Source organism: Canis lupus, chromosome 7, assembly GCF_048164855.1.
Source record: "Canis lupus baileyi chromosome 7, mCanLup2.hap1, whole genome shotgun sequence".
NCBI classification, from domain to species: Eukaryota; Metazoa; Chordata; class Mammalia; order Carnivora; family Canidae; genus Canis; species Canis lupus.
This window is the reverse complement of record NC_132844.1, coordinates 53,243,977-53,264,827: the sequence shown is the minus strand read 5'-3', so window position 1 is coordinate 53,264,827 and position 20,851 is coordinate 53,243,977. Positions and strand designations below refer to the sequence as shown.

At 36.7% G+C, this 20,851-nt stretch overlaps 1 protein-coding gene and 1 pseudogene across 2 annotated transcripts in view; both read right to left on the bottom strand.

Moving 5' to 3' along the window:
• The window catches only part of PKHD1 (PKHD1 ciliary IPT domain containing fibrocystin/polyductin), a 471,902-nt gene that overhangs the window by 19,836 nt on the left and 431,215 nt on the right, over positions 1-20,851 (bottom strand). For both annotated transcript variants that reach the window (XM_072832682.1, XM_072832683.1), the window contains exons 63-66: positions 16,935-17,070; positions 15,674-15,761; positions 8,307-8,414; positions 2,097-2,255 (exon numbers count right to left, since the gene is read on the bottom strand). In XM_072832682.1, the coding sequence (XP_072688783.1) occupies positions 2,097-2,255; positions 8,307-8,414; positions 15,674-15,761; positions 16,935-17,070 (491 nt within the window). The remainder of the gene's footprint in view (positions 1-2,096; positions 2,256-8,306; positions 8,415-15,673; positions 15,762-16,934; positions 17,071-20,851) is intronic.
• LOC140637464 (U4 spliceosomal RNA) lies at positions 5,790-5,910 on the bottom strand (annotated as a pseudogene).

Sequence of the window (20,851 nt, the reverse complement as noted above, 5' to 3'; positions counted from 1 at the left end):
AAATGTCAATTCTTAAGGCAGACATTAAAGAGTTTTATAAAAATGGCATTCTTTTCATTATATATATTTGAAAACATAATTTTTAAATGTAATAATGTTAATTATGTTAACATGCATGTATTATTGTTATTTTAAGGTGAATAAATTTTACATTTGCTCTTTTAACTTCTTATTTGGAAATACTAATCTATGAACACACATTGACAAAAATTCTTTTTGGGTTTTTAATAATTACTGAAAGTGGAATAAGGTCCCCAGATCAAAATTTTGTATACTGCTGACATAGACCGTACAGCTGAATCAGAGAACTCTGTTTCATGAGGAAGATGGGGAATGATACTTTTTATTCTAAAGTAATGAATGCTAATTATAGAAAATTGAAAAACACAGAAAGATATAAAGAAGAAAATACAAATTACTCATACAGAACTGATTACTCTACCATTTTTTCATAAAGTGCTTCCTGATCTCTTTACATTTTTGTAAAGAAAATTAGGAGTCTGCATCCAGTCAGGAAAGTATGTGAATTTAATACAGAGAAATGTGTCCACAGATACTGAAAAGTTGAAAGAGCAAAAAAAGAGGATAGTGAAGTAATGATATGTTAGTAACTGCAGGAAGAAGCTTCCTCTGTAACTAGGGAACAAAAGTGAAGAGATGGGGTGAGCAGAGCTAGGTGGGAAGTCCCTCCATTGCTGATACACATACCTGTAAAATGGAGGACAAGAAATAAATAGGGTATTTCACAGAGTCACATGAAATTAAAACTTATGAAAGATCTTTGCTTTCAAACCAGAAAGCAACACATGCATGTGCGTGCACACACACACACACACACACACACACACACCACATTTAGATTTAAAAGCAAAGACCAAAACCTGCATTCAACAAATGACAGGTGACAACCCAGAATGAAATCCCATTCTTCTTGAGAAAGACAGTTTTCCCAGCCCCATCAAGACAGGGAGAGAAGGGGGATATCATGCTGATACTTTGTTCAAAATAAAGAATGGATCTCCTGGAGCTTCCCTTCCTCAGCATCTCTCAGAAACCCAAGCTTGGTGAATCTTCTATTTCTGGTACCATGCTTCTCCCTCTTTCTTTTCTTTATTTTGACTTTCTCTTTGCTTCACCTCATTTGTACTCATGCTTGCTTATCACTTTGGTTTCCTAGCATCTCCTAATATCACAAGTGTTTCAGCCCCCCATTTATTTGGGTGGAGTAAGTGATTTTCCACTACCTGGTCTGCCTCCCTATCTCCCTCACTTCTGCTTTCTATGTAGAAAGATAAAAAGAAGCTTCTTTTAGGGGATCCCTGGGTGGCTCAGCTGTTTAGCGCCTGCCTTTGGCCCAGGGCGTGATCCTGTCCCGCATCAGGCTCCCTGTGTGGAGCCTGCTTCTCCCTCTGCCTGTGTCCCTGTCTCTCTCTCTCTCTCTCTATCATAAATAAATAAATAAAATCTTAAAAAAAAATAAGCTTCTTTTCCAGAACTCCTTTCCATCAGTGTTCTCTATGTCTCCAGCCTAAAAGAAATTATTTGCTTCTGGGAGAATGTCCAAGAATATAGTTTTCATGCTCCTAGAGGGAAAAAAACCCACCAAGCATTCTCTTCCTTCTTTTGATTCCCTTCCCCTTGATTCTTAAACATACTTTTTGGAGGATTATCCAAGCAGTGGAACATAGTGGGATCTGGAGCCAAACTGTCTAGTTTTTCCTGATTATGCGACATTGGGCAAGTTACTTGACCTTACTGTATATCATGCTCCACCTGCATAACACAGACATAATATTTAATACCTACTTCATAGAGTTTTTGTGAACACTAAATAAATCCATGCATATAAAGTACTTACTACCTAGTCCATAGTGAATATTCAATCAATATGAGCTTTCACTATTATTGCTATTATTATTTAAGGCTAGGTAATCTTTGACTCTACTGTATGCATTGAATAATTTGGTTCCATGTGGTTTAATATGTTGCACTTTCATAAAAATTTCTCTTTGGGGGAAGAAAAAGAAATGTTACTATATTATACATGATGACATTTCCCCACCAATATTTTCATTCTAAAAACAAAATCTACATACTTCTGCTTTTGCTTTTCCTAAACCAACAGCACACCAGACAGCATAGAGCCAGCCATGAGGCCACTGAGCATAGGGAAACAGCCAAGATGATGCTTGACTTCTCTGATGGAGCCGCAGGTAAGACAGTGAATGACCTTGATCGAGCTGTAAAATTGGCCCCTATTAAAAAAAACAATAATAACATATTAATAAGATAAAAGATGCTGATATAATAAAAATATGTTGGAAGAGATATGTTTACAACAATATCTTCCGCTTAGTAGGTTCAACAAATATTTATTGAATTAAGCGATTAAATGAACCAAAAATAAATCCAAAATTTGTATTTCTGAAGAACTACAAGAATCCAATTCCAACAATAACATGCAATTGTTCTTTCCAATTCTGTCCATTATTCATGGGGCACTCTTCCAATTCTCTCCTTTTATTCTCAGACTTACCTTTTCCACCAATGCAAAATTTCAATTTCACTCTCATGTTCCACTAATTAGAACAGAAATGCTCTCAGCTCCAGAATGTGTGAAACTACTTGCTCTAACGTATGTATCCTATTTAAAAAATGGCATGTAACACATCAAAACAGGGGAACAGAGACTCCTACCATAGAGCCAGGAGAATTTGCTAATGTTCATGAGAATTTTGTTACCTGAAAAACTAGGAGTAGAGTAGTGGCAAATAGATAAAGCCATTCTGGTCATGATGGTGGAGCAAAGTGGACAAGTTCCTTTAGAGATGGGATCTTTCTAAGAATTTGTCTCAAATTCTTTAATAGTCTGAAGAATTTCATTCTCATTCCATTATTATTTTTGAACTAAAGCATACAAAATCTGGGGCACCTAAGTGGCTCAGTCGGCTCAGGTCATGATTGAGTCAGCTCAGGTCCTGGGATTGAGTCCCTGCTGAGCAGGGAGCCTGCTTCTCCCTCTCCCTCTGCTGCTCTTCCTGCTTGTGCTTTATTTATAAATAAATAAAATCTTAAAAATAAATAAAGCATACAAAATCTAAAAAAATAAAAATAAAAGCATGTTTATGTGCACAAAATTGGTACACAAATATTTATAGCACCTCTATTTGTAACCACTCAAACCAGTAAACAACCCACATGTTCTTCAACACAGGAATGAATAAACCAACTATGGTTTATCCAGACAATGGAATACTACTCAGCCAAAAACAAGGGGGAAGAAAAAGAAGAAGGAACCAAAAAAGGAAGGGAGGGAATGAAGGAGGAAGGAATGAAGGCAGGCAGGAAAAAGAAAGAGAAGGAAGGAAAGAAGGTAGGAACATAGGAAGGCAGGAAGGAAAATAAAAAAGAAAAGAAGAAGAGAGAAAAAAGAAAAAAAAAGAAGAGAAAAGAAATAGAAGAAAGAAAAAAGAAGAAACTATTAGTAAGAAAGTGACAACTGGGATGAACTTCTAAGGCATTATGTTAAGTGGGAGACGTCCATCTCTAAAGGGTATATACTTTATGATTCCATTTATATGACATTGTAGAATAGACAAAATTATACTGATAAAGAACAGGTAAGTGATTGTCAGGCATTAATCATAGCGGCAGGGGAGGATGTGAGGACAGAGGAACAGAATAAAGGAGTTTTTCTGGGAAATGTTCTATATCTTGATTGTAGTGGTAATTACATGAATCTATTAATGTATTTGAATCCATAAAAACATATAAAATTAATTTAACGTATATTATTTTTAAATTTAAAATTTTAAATTTGCGTATAATCTTGAGGGTGATAGGTATGTTCATTTTCTTAATTGTGGAGATGTTTCATGGAAGTATATATTCATCAAAATTTATGAAACTGTATATTTTCAATATGTATAGCTTATCATATGTCAATTATACTTAATACAAAATGAAAAGTTAAAGAAAAAAAAAGTTTGCCTATGAACATGAGTTAGTTATAGCCTATGATTTGTTTCAAAACAAACCAACCCACACCAAACCTCTGCTTTCATCTGCATAATGCAGGCAAAAAAAGAATTTTTATTTTCTCTTCTCAGGGAGACATTGTGTTTTTCTTTTCTGTGCTTTCCTTGGGCTGAATCTGATAATTTGATTGAAAGTCACAGTCAGGTTTTCAGTCTGTTGACTCCTGGCTGACTTGGTCCCAAAGCTACCATAACAAAATTAGCTAGAAATGGTTCTCCTGTGTGTACATCTTATACTTGAGACATACTTGGCTTATTTGTTATTAATTAGTTGCTTTTTATGAGCATCTGAATAAGATAAATCTAGCCTAGAGATGAGGGGGTGGATTTTACTAGGGCTTTGCAGAAGTAAAACAAAATGCCTCATGCTTTTATCCATTTTCAAATGATTGCTCAGTGATTGTTTACTTTGCTAACTGGATAAGTTATTGTTCTCATTCTGAAGATATTTAGAAGCTACTAGATAAAATGAGATATATGTACAAACATTTATAATACAAATCAGAATGTGACACATGCCAAAAGAATATTGCAAATCAATTTTTCTGAAAGGGTATTTCTCATCAATATGGTCAGGGAAAACAACCCAAAAGAGAGAATATTTAAGTAGGGCTTTGAAGCCTAGGCAAATAAAGACAGAAAGGAGAAAGGAGCAATGGTTTAGGAAATTAATGCTGAAAAATACTCAGAATTAATGCTGGAAAGCATTGGAGATAAATTTTGATGCACAGTAAATGTCAGCAAAAGATCCTTGACCATATTCTGAAGGCAATGAGGTGTCAAGAAGGAAAACTTCTGAGCTGGGAAGTGGCATGAACCAAGTGAGATATAGAAGATCAGGCTGTGGAAGAGTTTCAAACACATATAATGGCAGATGGGCTAAAGTCAGTGAATCCACTTTAGATGTATATGAATCTAAGGGTATAGACCACCAGCTTTCAAATATTTCTGGCAGAAGAACATTACAAAAATGTAATCTTTGACATAATCTCAATATCCTTACTTATAAACAAATTGTGCCTATGTTGTGCCAGATTTTTCTACACTCTGAAGAGATAGCGCTGAACTCAGCAGAATTCCTGTTCCTTTTGGGATTTAGGTTCTAATGGGGGGGGGAGCAGAGCACATAGGCAGTAGACAAACAAGCAAATACCCCAATAACCTTGATGCTATGTAGCAGTAAGAGCCATGAAGACCAAAGTGAGGCTGGCAGAGAGTGACTGGAGATGGAGCAGGGTTGGGAAGAGTGGTGGTACAGCCTGAGTGATGCAGAAAGGGCCTCTCTTTGGAGGGAACTTTTGGGAAGAAATCTGAGTGAAATGATGACGGAGTCATGTGAATTTCAGGAGAAAGAGTATTCCAGGCATGACAATGGCAATGACAACAAGGGTTTCTCTGGATTTGGTGGCCAGGAGCAGCCCTGGCTCCCTCAGACTCTTTTCAGCCCAACAGCCCCTGAGAATCCCCTACAAGCTCCCATGGCTCCAAGGAATGATCAGAGAAACCACAGCCAGATCATGGGAATGCTAACGAAGAGAAATTGGCTAGCTGGGAAGCCAGTAGAATAAATACACAGAAGGCCTTCTCGCTTGGTGGTGCCTCAGGACGGTCTATACTGAATAAGTGAGCTGGATTAGTCAACATATTAGAAAGACTTGTGAGGGTCCCATACACATTTGGCCAGACCTTTAGTTGTTCAGTTTCTCAAATTTTATTATTTCTAAAATAGGAGTAAGGATTTGTTCTTCTAAGACATATGACTTTCTGTCTTCCATCTATTCTCCTCTAATTTAGACTGTAAATATCATTCTATTAGTAATAATCGCGCCTCAGATAAACCTCATTGGCTATGATACTGCCACTTCGCAAAGCTTGTAGATCTCATTCTGACAGAGCCTCACCTCATAGATGTGGTTTTGAGAATTATGAAGATTAATTTAAGGAAAAATGCTAAAGAAATACTTTCTTTTTTTAATATTTTATTTATTTATTCATGGGAGACATGGAGAGAGAGAGGCAGAGACACAGGCAGAGGGAGAAGCAGGCTTTCTCTGGGGAACCTGATGTGGGACTCAATCCCAGGATCCTAGGATCATGACCTGAGCCAAAGGCAGGTGCTCAAGCAACTGAGCCACCTAGGTTTCCTAAAAGGAAAACTTCTCAAGATAATTCTTCAGTTAGCCTCTTCTATAAGTTATAGTGAAACCTAAAATAAAGTAGTAGTGTAGTAAACATGAACACTACGGCTGGCACAAAATCATGTTATTGAGAAGTTTTTGTCTACACCACGTTTTATATCTGGCTTTATAACTTATTCCTTACAATAAATATGATAAAGTAATTAGTCTTAGTTTACCAATGAAGAAATTAAAGGACAAAGGTCCTTTAAAAAATCCGGCAAATCTGGGTCAAAATATCCAGCTCTGCATGGATTGCCATTCAAAATATATACTTGGAAATCCCGTGGTCAAGAACACTGAACATGGATCTCCATGGATCTATACTTAACATAAGGACACTTTCATAGGTACTTAAAGGCTATTTGCCTTGCAAAATTAAAATTGATAATAATATATTTGACCTCAGAAGGTAATCCTGAAGCTATGTAGCAGTAAGAGCAGAAAAATTGCCCAAGATTTGGAATTAAGGGATAAAAGTGATTACTGATCTGATCAATGTCATACCGGAGACTTTAAGTTTATCAAATTCCCTGAAACATATTTTTTAATATTAATTATGCCCAGTCTTGTTAATTTGTAAATTAGTAAACTGCAAATGATTTTGCTCCAGTAAAGGTGCAAATGGTATCAATAGACATGTCATCTCAAAGGTTACAGCTTTATTGTCCTGTATGCAATGTGGCAAACTTATTTCAGCTTGGCTATGTGATCCATATCTCTCAAATGCTCTTTGTCTTATGCTTACTTTTTTACTGAGATAATCTCAAATATTCTTTAAACCAGATTTGCCATCTTCCTGGTACCCTCACTTGTGAGGTAAAAAATTTGTTGACAAATACTCATTATATATTTTCACAAGAGCCATATTTTTCACTTTTTGAGAAGTACACTATGACCGTTTGAATTTAAGTTTCATGAGGGATAACTAATATGTGGACTTACTTAAACATTTGTTGTTGGGCTTTGGATATCTCACATCAAAATATGGGATTCTTCTGGCCATTTCCATTAACTAACTGGTTTAAATCCAGTAATGATTATTCAAATGTATTTCATAAAACTTTGCATTATCACACCTGTGTATTAATGGCTTTCCACAGTTGCATGGCTTTCACATCAGACTAATTTTCTGCCCCAAATCAATAACTGATTACAAATATCAATTGTACTTTTTTAGTTCAAATGTGGGGTTAGCATTTTTAGAATTCTTTTCATACTCTCTTAGCTAAGGAATTTTTTTTTTCTGGTAAATCACAATAATAAATGGAAGAGTTAAATCTCCTTTCCCCCTCCTCCACCCCAGTGGATTACTCTGTGTCTCTATTAGAGCCCAATATTTTAAAAAGAGTATGTCAAAAACTATACTCTCAAAAAAAACCCTCAAAAATGCAAAACAAAACAAAAACCTCCATTCTTACATTCTTGCAGGAGAAGACTTGGCTCTATTCTTTGTGGAAATGAGAGAGGAGTATTTTGCATGGGCTCATTTGAAGTTTAATTAACATGTTATCTACTTCAAACTTATTGAGTAGTATTGCCTTCTAATAAAGCAAAAATTGTCAAGAAGGGGGAAGACTTCAAGGTTTTGTCAAGAAGAACTGGAGCATATAGACAATTTATACACACCTTATATATCTCTACTTCTAAAGTACCAGGATTTTGAATGGATATGATTGCCATTTATGGAGTTGGGAGGAGGCAGTGGTTGAGGAGGGCAGAAATCGTAATATAAACTCAATATCCCATGACTCTTCTTATTAGTTGAAATGTTCTAATTAATATCTAACCAAATGCCACCACATGTCAGAGAAATATTAAATAATAATTTAAGAAAAGCATTCAAAGTAAATTTTAACAACTAGAAGAAAATGTACATTTGGATCCTTGCTTACCAGAATTCTTCTGGAGCTTAATTTCTACATGTGTTCTTGCTTTTCAAACCTTAATGATATAACCAAGTGAATTTTTTCTCTAAGCTGTGACGACTTCTTATTCATGATAGGAGCTCTTCCCATCGTGAAAGAGAAGGGGCTATTTTTTGTTTTTTTAAAAAGAAACAGATAGTAGAAACATACTCTGCTGATATTACCTGGAGGGGAAGTGACAGTAAAAATAAAGTGCCAATTTGACCCAGAGATCAAAACTGCCAGGTTGGAGAAGCTCACATAACCATCTTGACTTTCTGCCTGAGTACACCCTACAAACAAACACAGAAACACAAAGCGTTAGTTACCTACTCAAGAGCAGTTTCTTCAAGTCTTCTCTGTAAAGAGGCAATTGGACAATAATGGAAAATAAAAAGATTTAATGAAAGAGATTATGAAATCCATCAGGCTTTTCTTAGATAAATCTTGGAACCAAATAATCCAAGAGAGAATAATAATAACAACAGTAATCGAAAGTTTGCTAGGCCAGATAATGTGCTTTATATACATCATTTTAAATAAACTACACAACAGGAGATAGATAAGTTTATGGAAGGTGAAATTACTCGGTGTTCAGATTATAACTCCACATCCGCCTGATTTGAAAGTTTGCATTCCTAACCACTACTATATGTTGATTATTTTATTATTAAATGTCTGTCAAGAAAGAAAGTCTGTTATCTTATAGGTGGTCACTTTCTAGGTTCTGACTCTCTTCTATTCAAGGGATCTGTAGTTTATGTAGTGGCAGAGTTAGGCCAATAGAGCAGGACCACAGCAATGCATCAAATCATGACTGAGAAACGCTACCCTGATTTAGCAACTTGGGTTGCTTGCACTGTGGTTTCCTTGAATAAAATGCAAAAAAAAAAGAAAGTTTACGTCTTCTAACAATAGGCCATCCATTTTTAAAGTGGAAGAAGGCAACTTAACTCAGGATCCCATTCTCAATGCCATTAATTAGTTTTCTAACTCCACCATCCTTAAATTACTTTGCTAATTAACAGCTGCTACAGTTCACTCTGGAAATGTCACTATGATTGATATGATGGACAATGAGTTAGGAGAGTGATCTTAAAGTTTATAAATTGTTTTGAGATCTTTAAGGCTGAAAGGTATCATAAAGATATAATATGCTTAGTGTTACATTTTTCAATTCAATTGCTTAATCCTTTTTGTGGCAACATTGTCTTTCCTCATCAATTTTGCAGAGCTAACAAAAACTCCTTTTTCAAAAACATCTTTTCCTTCATCTCTTCAGCATCCCGAAATAAATAAAATGCCCAGAAAAATGGAAATAAATAAGCCAAGACTCAAATAAATGATAGGCGCCCAAGATAAATGCAGTTTATACTCTTTAAAACCTATATGCATCAAAATTATGGTCAATAAACTCTTGCAAACAATGAACTGCAGAGTACAGATGTTCAACATGAAATCGTTTGCTGCAGTTTTTCCTTTGACAAACGTCCTTATTGTTCCCATCTTTGGAGGAATACAAAGCAGCATTTAATCGAAATGTGTCCGTCGAGCACAGTGAGTTTGCCTCGTAGAACAGCCGCCAAACTGCCTAATGGAAAGTGTTTTAGCTCCAAATGGGTTTGCTTTTGTGTTAAATACCAGCTTGCCTCAGAGATCTCTACAAAGATTCCCATATATATCTATGATATTCTCAGATTTGAAGCATATGTGCCCAAAAGCTGAGGCAGTTGTTGCCAAGTACAGTACATTACTCCAGGGTTCATCATATCTCTGGAATGGTAATTGTAAAATATACAAGTGCCATCGACAGGCTCCCTGATCAAGCTGGTATAAGCAATGTACTGGCTGGGGGAACTTGGGATGAGATGGGATGCTGGGCTTGAAGCAAGACTGAAATTGACTCCATGACTTAACAGAGAGTGCTACTGATTGTGTTTCTGTGGGCCCTATGGTTTCCAAAATACTTTCCAGCCCTAATTCTCTCCTACAGTCATCCCTTTCACCCCTAGCTATATTAGCAAACTGATAACATCATTAATGTTGAGACTTTATTTTTTTAATATCAAAAATGTATTTTTTCCTATTATAATCTATAATTAAATATTAAAGGGTCTATAGGACTCTTAAATAATTATCTTCCAGTATATAAATTCACCTTTTTTGTTAACTGATTATAACCTCCTTTTTTATTTAGGAGGATTTACTGATACAAAAGAACATAAAGTTAAATTACAGGATGAAAGACTAGACTAGACCTACAAATATGGTTTTGTTGTTATTTTGTCTTTCACTGGGAAATACTTAGAATAAGCTAGGTAATCCATCCCAAATTGTTTTGGTTCCACTCTTTCTGAAGTTTAAGAGAAGCATTTTATGATGGCTTCAAGAGATACTTTCACTCATATAAAAAAGGGTGCTTTGGTGATGTGGGCATTCTAAAAACACACAACTCTATAAAATTGTTTCTCTACTTCATGACACATACACAAATGTGTGCACAGAAACAACTTCAGCCCATTCCTCATACTTCCTCAGTGAATCCCCCAAGATTAATCCAGATGAGTCAGCTGGCTGAGTGTGACATTGTTAATTGAATAAAAGAGCAAACAGTTTAATTCATTTTGCATGGCCACAATATGATTCTAAGCTAGTCAATGATATCTTTGGAATAACTGAAAGAAAATGAATGATTGGGACAGGGTGTCAGGAGTGGGACAAAGTAAACATGGAGGATGAGTAAGGTATGGTACAGAATGAGGTATGGAGGATGGATAAAAAAAAACAGAATATGGGTAAGGTGATGAGTATGGGTAATGTTTGAAGAATGGTGAGTTGTGGAGTATGAGTAAGGAATAGAGTCTAAGTAAGGTATAACAAATGGGTAAAGGTATGAAGCATGGTTAAGGAGTATAGGTAACTGAACTGTACATGTCAAAATAGTTATGACAGCAAGCTTTTGTTGTATATATTTACCACATTTTTTAAGAAGGAATATGGGCAAGGTGTAGAGTATGACTAAAGATGTGAAGTAGGGGTAAGGCATGGAGTATGAATGAGGTACTGGATATGGGTAAGTTATAGAGTATGGATAAGGTATTGCTACGGACTTAATGTCCATGTCCCTCCAAAATCCCAATGTGGAAACTTCATCTCCTGTGTGCTGGAATTTGGAGGTGGGGTCCTTGTGGACTGATTAGTGCTCTTATAAAAGAAACTCTAGGGGTGCTTGGGTGGCTCAGTCGATTAAGTGTATTCTTCTAAAAGAAAGAAGAAGAAAGAAAAAGAAAGAAAAAGAAAGAAAGAAAGAAAGAAAGAAAGAAAGAAAGAAAGAAAGAAAGAAAGAAAGAAAGAAAGAAGAAAGGAAGGAAGGAAGGAAGGAAGGAAGGAAGGAAGGAAGGAAGGAAGGAAGGAAGGAAGAAAGAAAGAAAGAAAGAAAGAAAGAAAGAAAGAAAGAAAGAAAGAAAGAAAGAGAAGAAGGAAAGAAAGAGAGAAGAGAAAAAGAAACTCCTTTGGCCATGTGAGTACACAGTGAGAAGATGGCCACCTGTGAATCAGGAAGCTGGCCATCACCAGACATCAAATTTGCTGTACCTTGATCTTGGACTTCTCAGTCTCCAGGACTGTGAGTGGTAAATTTTTGTTTTTGTTGTTGTTTTAAGATTTTATTTATTTATTCATGAGAGACACAGAGAGAGACATAGGCAGAGGAAGAAGCAGGCTCCCTGTGGGGAGCCTGATATGGAACTTGATCCCAGGATCCCAGGATCATGACCTGAGGCAAAGGCAGATGATCAACCACGGAGCCACCCAGGTGCCCCTTTAGTTGTTGTTTATAAGCCACTCTGTCTACAGTGTTTTGTTATAGTAGCCTGAAAAGACAAAGACAGATCTGGAGTGTGTATAAAGTTTGGAGCATGGATTCTTATCTATATGAGCATGGAATACGGGTATAATGTGAAATAGAGGATTAGGGGTAGGTGAGCTTCAGTATCTAGGTGAGGACAGTTGATGTGCACATTACTGAAACATGGAAAAACAGCAGAAAATTGGTATTTTGACACTGTCGTCTTAAGATTAGAAGGGATTGTTATATCTTCTGAATTACTGTTATGTCTTCTGAATCTCATAGCAAAATGACACCAACAGCTACGTGGCATTGAAGAATGGACAGAATACATCATCAGAGCAGGCAGTTTAAAACTACCTGATAATACAATTTTGAATGTTTAATTTTCATATTGGCCAATCCTGGATTGCTTTGCTTAACTATCTTGCTTTCTTTATGATGTGGCTTGTTTCTGTGAATTTGCATGTCCTTATCATTTTGGGCTGTCCTCTTTCCTTGGGATTTTAAACCTAAGGTGTTTCAGGCTTAACTGCTTTGGCAAAAATATGACCAAGAATAGCAAAAATATGAGTCAGCATTATGGGTGTTACTTTCACCAAAGTGAGTAAAATATACATTGTTATGAGTGGAAGAATGGAAAATATGGAGTCTGTGAGGTGAGTCTCACAGAATAAGCAGCATTACCTGGGCCTTTAAAGTTGAATTGTACAAATGAAGAGTGGACAGGATGCTCAGGAGAGTAACAAAACTATGAAAGTTTGGGGAAATAATTTTTGTGCACAGGCTGAAAAGATTTAGTTTCTCAATAAATAAGTAGATAGGATAGGGAATTTATAGGCCAAAATAGTTGAAAGGCAACTTGAAAAAAGATAGCAAAGAAATTTATAGCTCTAATAAGAAAGAAAGAGAATGAGACAAACCTGAGACAGGGTTTTTGAAGCTATGAAATATTTAATCATGAAATGTCAGTTGCCTCCTCAAGAACATTTTCAGAAGGGACTAATTCTGTTTTTCTGGAGTTGATGAGGGGTAGCTTTGCAGGAAAACAAAATGTATAAGCTAAATAGGCAGTGATATAAAAAACTTCTGGGATTAATTCATTAAAAACTATGTTGAGTGATAATTCATTAACTTAGAAACTTTATCATAAGAATTTTATATCTTTCTTTTTTTTCAAGACAATCACAAAGAATGGAAGGACAACAGGAGAGACAGGTGTTTTATGCCAGATGACAGTAATAGTTCAGGCCAAAAAATAAATTCAACTAGCAGGAGAGGTAAGATTTAGCATTTATTTCTACAATGGATTTATTCCTATATATTTTAGTGTTTCATATAGTTTACAGAATCCATCTGAAAGAGTTTAGGCTCATAGCCAGGATAGAGCAAGAAATAACAGTAAAGTCGTGGCTTATTCTTGGAAACCAGCAATTTTATAGATATTTTGAACTGGTAGATGATTCATTTACAAGTTTGAGGAAAAAAAATTACAGACAACCCTAAACCAATAGAAATGTCTTGACCAACTCATGAAGTACATAAGAAAGCTGATAAGCTCATTTTTTAAAAGTTATTAATGCACTCTCTAATTTTGGTTCTAACTGTTGCCTGTGCACTTGATGTCAGATCTATGAAATTATTCCTAAAACCAATGTCAAGATTTCATTTATTTTTTCTAGGGGTTTTTTAGTTTCAAGTCTTTTTTTTTTTTTTTTTTTTTTTTTTAGTTTCAGGTCTTATGTTTTAGATTTTAATCCATTTTGAGTTACATACTCCAAATGATGTAAAATAATGCTCCAATTTCACTCTTTTCCATGTGGATATCCAGTTCCCCAACACTATCTGTTGAAATGTCTATCCTTTCCCCATTGTGTATTCTTGGCTCCATTGTCAAATATCAGTTGGCCGTATATGTGAGGATTTATTTCTAGGCTCTCTATTCTGCTCAATTGGTCTATACATTTATCTTTAGGCCAGTACCATACTGTTTTAATTTTTATAGTTTTGTAATACACTTTAAAACTACAAAGTGTGATGCTTTCAGTTTTGTTTTTCTTTTTCAAGATTTCTTTGGGTATTCAAGATCTTTCATGGTTCCATATAAATTTTAGAATTGTTTTCTCTATTTCTGTAAAGAAACACTATTGAGATTTTGATAGAGATTGCACTGAATCTGTAGATTGCTTTGGGTAGTATGGACATGTGAAGCAAAGTTAGACAAGATGCTTAACACCACTAATCATCAGGGAAATGCAAACTAAAACTCCAATGAAATACAATCTCACATCTATTAGGATGGCTATTGAAAGAAAAAGAGAAAGAAGGAAAAAAAAGAAAAAGAAAGAAAAGAAAGAAAGAAAGAAAGAAAGAAGAAAGAAAGAAAGAAAGAAAGAAAGAAAGAAAGAAAGAAAGAAAGAAAGAAAGAAAGAAAGAAAGAAAGAAAGAAAGAAAAAGAAAGCAAGCTGGTAAAGATGTAGAGACACTAGAACTCTTATACACTGTTGATGGGAATGCAAAATAGTGCAACCATTATGGAAAACAGCATGGAGGTTCCTCACAAAAATAGAAATAGAATTACCATATGATCCAACAAGCCCACTTCTAGATATTTATCCAAAAGGATTGAAATCAAGATCTTAAAGAGGTATCCAAATCTCCCATATTCATCGCAGTGCTATTCATACTGGCCAAGATATGGAAACAATCTAAGTGTTCATCAACAGATGAATGGATTTAAAAAATGCCATATATGCATACAATAGCATACTATCCATTAGTCTTAAACAAAGAAAATTCAGAAACATGTGACAACATAGGTGAATCTAGGTGAAATAAGCCAGTCACAGAAGGACAAATACTGCATGATTCCACTTATATGTCATATCTAAAATAGTCAAACTCATAGAAGCAAAGAATAGAATGTTTTTTTTTTTTATTTTTTATATGAACAAGCTGCAGGGAAAATAAATGAAGCTAGCAGTGGTCCTAGGACTTACTAGGAAGGCAATAGAGGAGAAAGAAAGATGGAGAGGGAGACGTAAACTCTGAGAGCCTACTCTGGGCCAGGTGCTTTGCATTTGTCATAGCATTTATCCTTCATAACACAGAGTATTTCTATTTTCCTATAGAAACCACATCATAGGGGTGCCTGGATGGCACAGTTGATTGATAATTCGACTCTTGATTTTTGGCTCAGGTCATGATCTCAGGGTCATGAGATCAAGCCCTGAGTGGGCTCTACACTCAACAGGGAGTCTGCTTGGATTCTCTCTCTCCTTCTCCCTCAGCCCCTCCCCCCATGTCATGTACTCTCTCTCTCTTTTAAATAAATAAATATATCTTAAGAGAAAAATAAAAGGAATAATATCATATCTGTGACTTGCTCTCTGGGACAGTCCATGACACTGTACCAGAATCACTTGTCTTGGGGACATGCTTTTTTTCTTATATCATATTAAGGATACGATTATGACAAAATGGTCCTTATCATGCAAAGGGAGAAAAGGAGGTGGCTTTTAAGTATTTACTGCCGGTCTAATCTTCCTTTTTACAGATATGGCATTGTAGACTGGGGATAAAGGAGATTTCTTCCAAACTACCCATGATATTGAGTATTACTGACCTTGCTAAAGATTCAAATCGCTGCAAACATTTTCTTTCAGATGTAGTACTAACAGGTGTCTGAATGTCACAGGTACCTACCTTTCAGCACTGGATCTGATGTCCCTTCCAAGGAAACAGAAATGGCCCAAGGTTCTGATGGGGGACCCAAGGACTCTATTCTCTGATTCTGGAAATAAGAAAAAAGGGTGGGGGGAGTTGAATTGAGAGGAGAATTTTATGAAGTTATCTCAAACAGTAAAGGACCCTGAGAGAATTTTTTATGAAACATATTCAGTAGAGATAGGTAGAGGAAGGAAAATGATGAATATTTTCTTATGTTAAGAATATATCAAAATTAGCTTATCAAAAAAAGAGTATGGGGGGTACCTGGGCGGCTCAGTTGGTTAGGCATCTGTCTTTGCCTTGGGTCACAATCCTGGGATCTTGGGATTGAGCCTGATATGCGGCTCCCTGCTCCCAGGGAGTCTGCTTCTCTCTCTGCTCCTCACCCCCCTCCCCTACCCACTCCTGTTAGTGTGCATGCACACACTCTCTCTCTTTCTCAAATAAAATTTTTGAAAAAAAAAATAAAAGAGAAGATAATGGAGATTATTGTAGGAGTATTTGGGGCAGGTCAGTGAAGAGGTGAAGAGAAAATCAACCTTACAGGAGAGGACAGTGGTATTTCCATTGAAGATTAATAAGGAAGGTATGATTGAGCAAAGGAAGCAGGGCTCAGCTGTCTGAGTGCCAGATTATACTTCCAAAAGGACAAATTTCCAAGTGTTGACCTCAATCTCACCACCTTCTTCCCCATGCAATCATGTCAGGGGTATATATGTACAATTAAGAGTAGAAAGCTTATTTCACTACTTTATTTCCCTTCCTTCCCCACATGACTTTAGTAAATATGGAAGAAATAAGATAGAATCAGAGGACACAGACACTAAAATTAGAATCACACAGACGCCTCTGTTGATGATTTACTTAACCACATATAAGAGGCATCATTTAAAATAACATAAAACTGTAATGCAGATGTGATAACAGACATTCCTTCATTAGCATATGGAATGATTTCTTTGGGAAGGCTAGATTTCCAGGAGATATGAAAGACCCGCTTCAAGAATTTGCTTGGGGAGGGAAAGTATCAGGATTTTATTTTTACTTTTCATCAGATCTTGGGCACTCACAGGAAGCGAGAGGAAGCCAGACCTCAGCTGTGAGGTAGAAGGCAGACGACAAAGTACACAGAGGTTCTCAGGGCAGCAGACAGACAGCCACTTGGTAAATGTGTGACATGTGCCCCATAAGACATGCTCCCAGCTCTAAGAGAGATGCGTACCCAGGAACCAGTTACCTGCTTATCCAGAAAAACAAGCCGTGGCTGTACTGTAAGCTCCTTTCCCACTTCTCCGTCTGAAGGCTGGACGAGGACCGAGAGAGCATAGGGCCGGATATATATGAAGTTCCCAGTTTTAAAACTGCTTGCATTTCTGGCACATGTTGACAAAAATAGAACACATCCATAAGGTTACAGATATCATAACAATTTCTCAAGTGCATTATTACCAGTGAAAATATTTACATTGGCTGTTGTTTCTAGAAACTTCATAATGTATTATATGGAAAATATGACCTTATAATCAAACAATAATTAAATATTTATTTTTCTGTGTTTGTTTAGCATTGATAAAGGATGGACTGGTGTGTGGGAGTGGAAAGAAGCACAAATTACAAACTTGGATTTTTATCACCGTTCCTTAATATCGGCCCCAAGAATGCCTTACCAGACTAAAATGTTTAGAAGGTGTAGATATGTTCACTAATCTGCTCGTAAACCAGCTCTCCCCCCAAAACTCTGATTTGTGGTATTTTCCAATTTTTGTGGTATAAAGACTTCTACCATGGCTGATTCGAGGTACCAAAATGATGTCACTGAAAGAATTGGAAAAGATGCCTGACAGCAAGCTCTGACAATAGCACTGTTCTGCACAAAATAGCTTAAGGACTCCTCACAACAACCCTTTCATATTTACATTCTCCACAGTGTGCTTGCACTAAATAGGCTCAATAACTGTGGAATTAATTGATTAATTTATTTTAATTGAATGAAGCCCTTAGGGAGAATAATACCTTAAAATTAATATATGCTGAGCGCTTACTGTGTACCAGGAACTATTCTAAGCTTTCCACATATAAACCCAGTGCATCTTTAAAATGACACTGTGATGTAGGTACTTCCAGTTAAACTAGAAGAAACTGAGACTCAAAAGGGTTTAAGTAACTTGTCAAAGGTCTCACAAATGATCAAGGTCTAGAGCCGTTAATCAAGGAGCTATATTATTTTTCACCCCTTACAAGCATGTTAATTGCTAATGTGACTCAGTAATAAAATACAATAAACATAAAATGGTTATGCAATTCATGATACCTCAAAATATCTTTTTTCCCAAAGCTTTGGTGTTTTTTCTTTTCTTTTCTTTTAATATTTTATTTATTTATTTGACAGAAGGAGAGAGAGAGCACGCAAGCACACAAGCAGGCAGAGTGGCAGACAGACAGAGAGGGAGAAGCAGGCTCCCTGCCAGCAGAGAGCCAAATGTGAGACTCAATCCCAGGACCTTGGGATCATGACTCTAGCCAAAAGCAGACACTTAAGTGACTGAGCCATCAGGTGACCGAGCTTTGGTGTTTTGATGACCAATACAGCTCTATTAAAAGAATATTATAGATTATATATCCATTGTCCTATTAAGCCTATTGTGTATATGCATCACAGCCATGCAATAGATTTTTAGCAATTACATGGTGATATATAGAAATCATATCACACATATTACCCTAGTAGAGGGCATCCTTTGTTGACTTATTCTCAAAACAGCCTAGGTCAGTTCTAACAAGGCCTTGATTAAAAAAGAAAGAAGAGGAAGAAGGAGGAGGAGGAGGAGGAGGAGGAGGAGGAGGAGGAGACAGCTACTCTTCCCCAATTAAATGCTTCTTTATTCCCCAACCATTTTTTTCTTCCTCTTTCACCTAAGGAGAAAAGGATAAAATATTTATTTAACATGGAAGGTGTATGTCAGGCAAAGATGACAATTCATCCTAAAAAGAGGAAAGAGTGGAAGAGCGAAAGAGCAAATTGAGTGGATCACAAACTACGAAGTTTCTGTAGGAAGCATTTTCTCCCTCCCCTGAGAATCCTGGGTGAACAAGGCCAGGGTGGTCGTATGTGGTCCTAGGAATCCCCTTTGGTCATCTACTGGCTAAAGCTCTGACCTCTGTGCTAGAACCACTCACTGGGAATTCAACATACATTAGTTTAATCATCATTTATTAGTTTGCTTAGCCTGAATGAGTAAGTTTTCTTTTTTTAAGGGGAACTATTTAAATCAGATTTTTAAAATCCATGCTATTAATCCTATCCTTCCATGGGGCCCAGATTATTGGAAAATTCTAACATTGTTACCAGATCCTATCTCTCCCCTAAATCCTTTCTTAAATGCTTTCTGATGTGGGATAGGGTGCAGGCTAGCAATGGGGTTAAGGAAGCCAGAAGACTCCAGCGCAGATCCTGACGTAAGTACATTGCCGTCTAGAGATGAAGAGATGGGAGTCAACTGCCTGAAAACCTGCTGAAAGGCTCGTCCCTGACACATTTTAAAGTTTATTGTGAGCAAACATCTCTTATTAAATGTAAACAGCATCTCACTGGAGGTCAGAGACTTGCTGCTACAGCATATCCCAAGGTAATACCACTTTAAGCTCCGCATAAACTCTTAAGCAGTTTCTATCCTAAAACCTGACCGTAGGTGGTACAGTTTTTTACGATATGTTATAATAGTGCAATAAATCTGTTAGCTTAAAATCGAATCTCCGTGGCCTTTTAGAGAAATCATCATTAAATGCAGGGTCCTGTTAATGATGCCATCGAAGTGAAATTGTTTAATCTGCTAAGGGGGTGAAAGGTCACCAAATGAATTTTTTATAATACATCAACTTGACACGCAATAGGGAAAACTGTAATAGATAAAAGCAAAAGAAAAGGGCACTGTCTTCTTCTGATAGGTCAATAGCAGCCAAGAGAGTCACTCATCCACGTTCCTTTCACGATGGGGCTCCTTTTGCATTTAATATGGACACCCAATTAATACCTCAGCACCACAGACAACCTCATTTTAGGTGACTTATAGCAATTTCTCCCCCTTCCCTGAAATGAAAGTGATCACAATACATCATAGCATTGTGCGAATTAACGTTAATTGATTCAAGTTACCAAGCAATGATGGGCCACTTATATAATCTAGGCGTTATTGGGTGCTAGAAGGGATGGAAGGAAGATTAGATTCCAGTGTCCGTTGCTGTGACGACGGGAGTCACCTGACGCCTTGTTAGACAGTTGTAAGGTTCTATTGCTGGCCCCAGTGGGGTCGTCAGTAAACTGGAGTGATGTCCAAACATCATTAGACGCTGCTCCGATATTAAAGCAAAGGGATTAGCAACTTATTGCAAGCAACCTGGATTTGTCATTGTGCTGTCGTTATCCAATTTCCAACTGCTAATGTGACTGTAGCCTGCAGGCAGAAGGACCTACAGCCAAACTTTAAAAAATAGGGGAGGAAAGTGCCCTCCAATCCTCCCATTTTAACCACTATTTAACAGCTTCCAATACCCAGTCAAGTATGTGAAAGAATTTCCCCCCCTTTGATGATGCTTAAGTACAAGCTAAAAAAAAAAAAAAAAAAAAAAAGATCAAGAGAATACAGGCATTTCCCAATTCTGAGATCACCACTATTCACTCCAGCTCTTGATTTTCAATCTGCCAGATCTGAAATGCTTACTTTTTCAAGAGGAAAGGATTATTTCTATTTGCATGGCAAACTTGGAAAATAAACAAATAAGTTCTGTTGAAAGCTGGTTCTGGGCAAGACCTATGGGGGTGGGCTGAAGGTAGGACTGTTAGAGATACTTAATTGTTCTTTCTTCAGCCTTCACCTCCTCAAAGTTAAGTCAGATTTCTGTAAAAGTGCCCCATGTTTCTATTAAATGTTTCAGTTGTCCTATATTTTCAATTCTTCCTGTTTTAAGTAGGCTAGATAGAGCAGAATCTATATGTGCCATGCATGAGGTGACTGGAATTCCAAAGAAGTTTGCAAGATTCCATACCTGGAAGAAGAAAGTAAGCTCTCTAGTCAACTCAGTTTCACAAACACGTTAACCCTTCCAACTATGTCCAAACATTGTTCTATGCACTGTGAGATGTGCAAACATAAATAA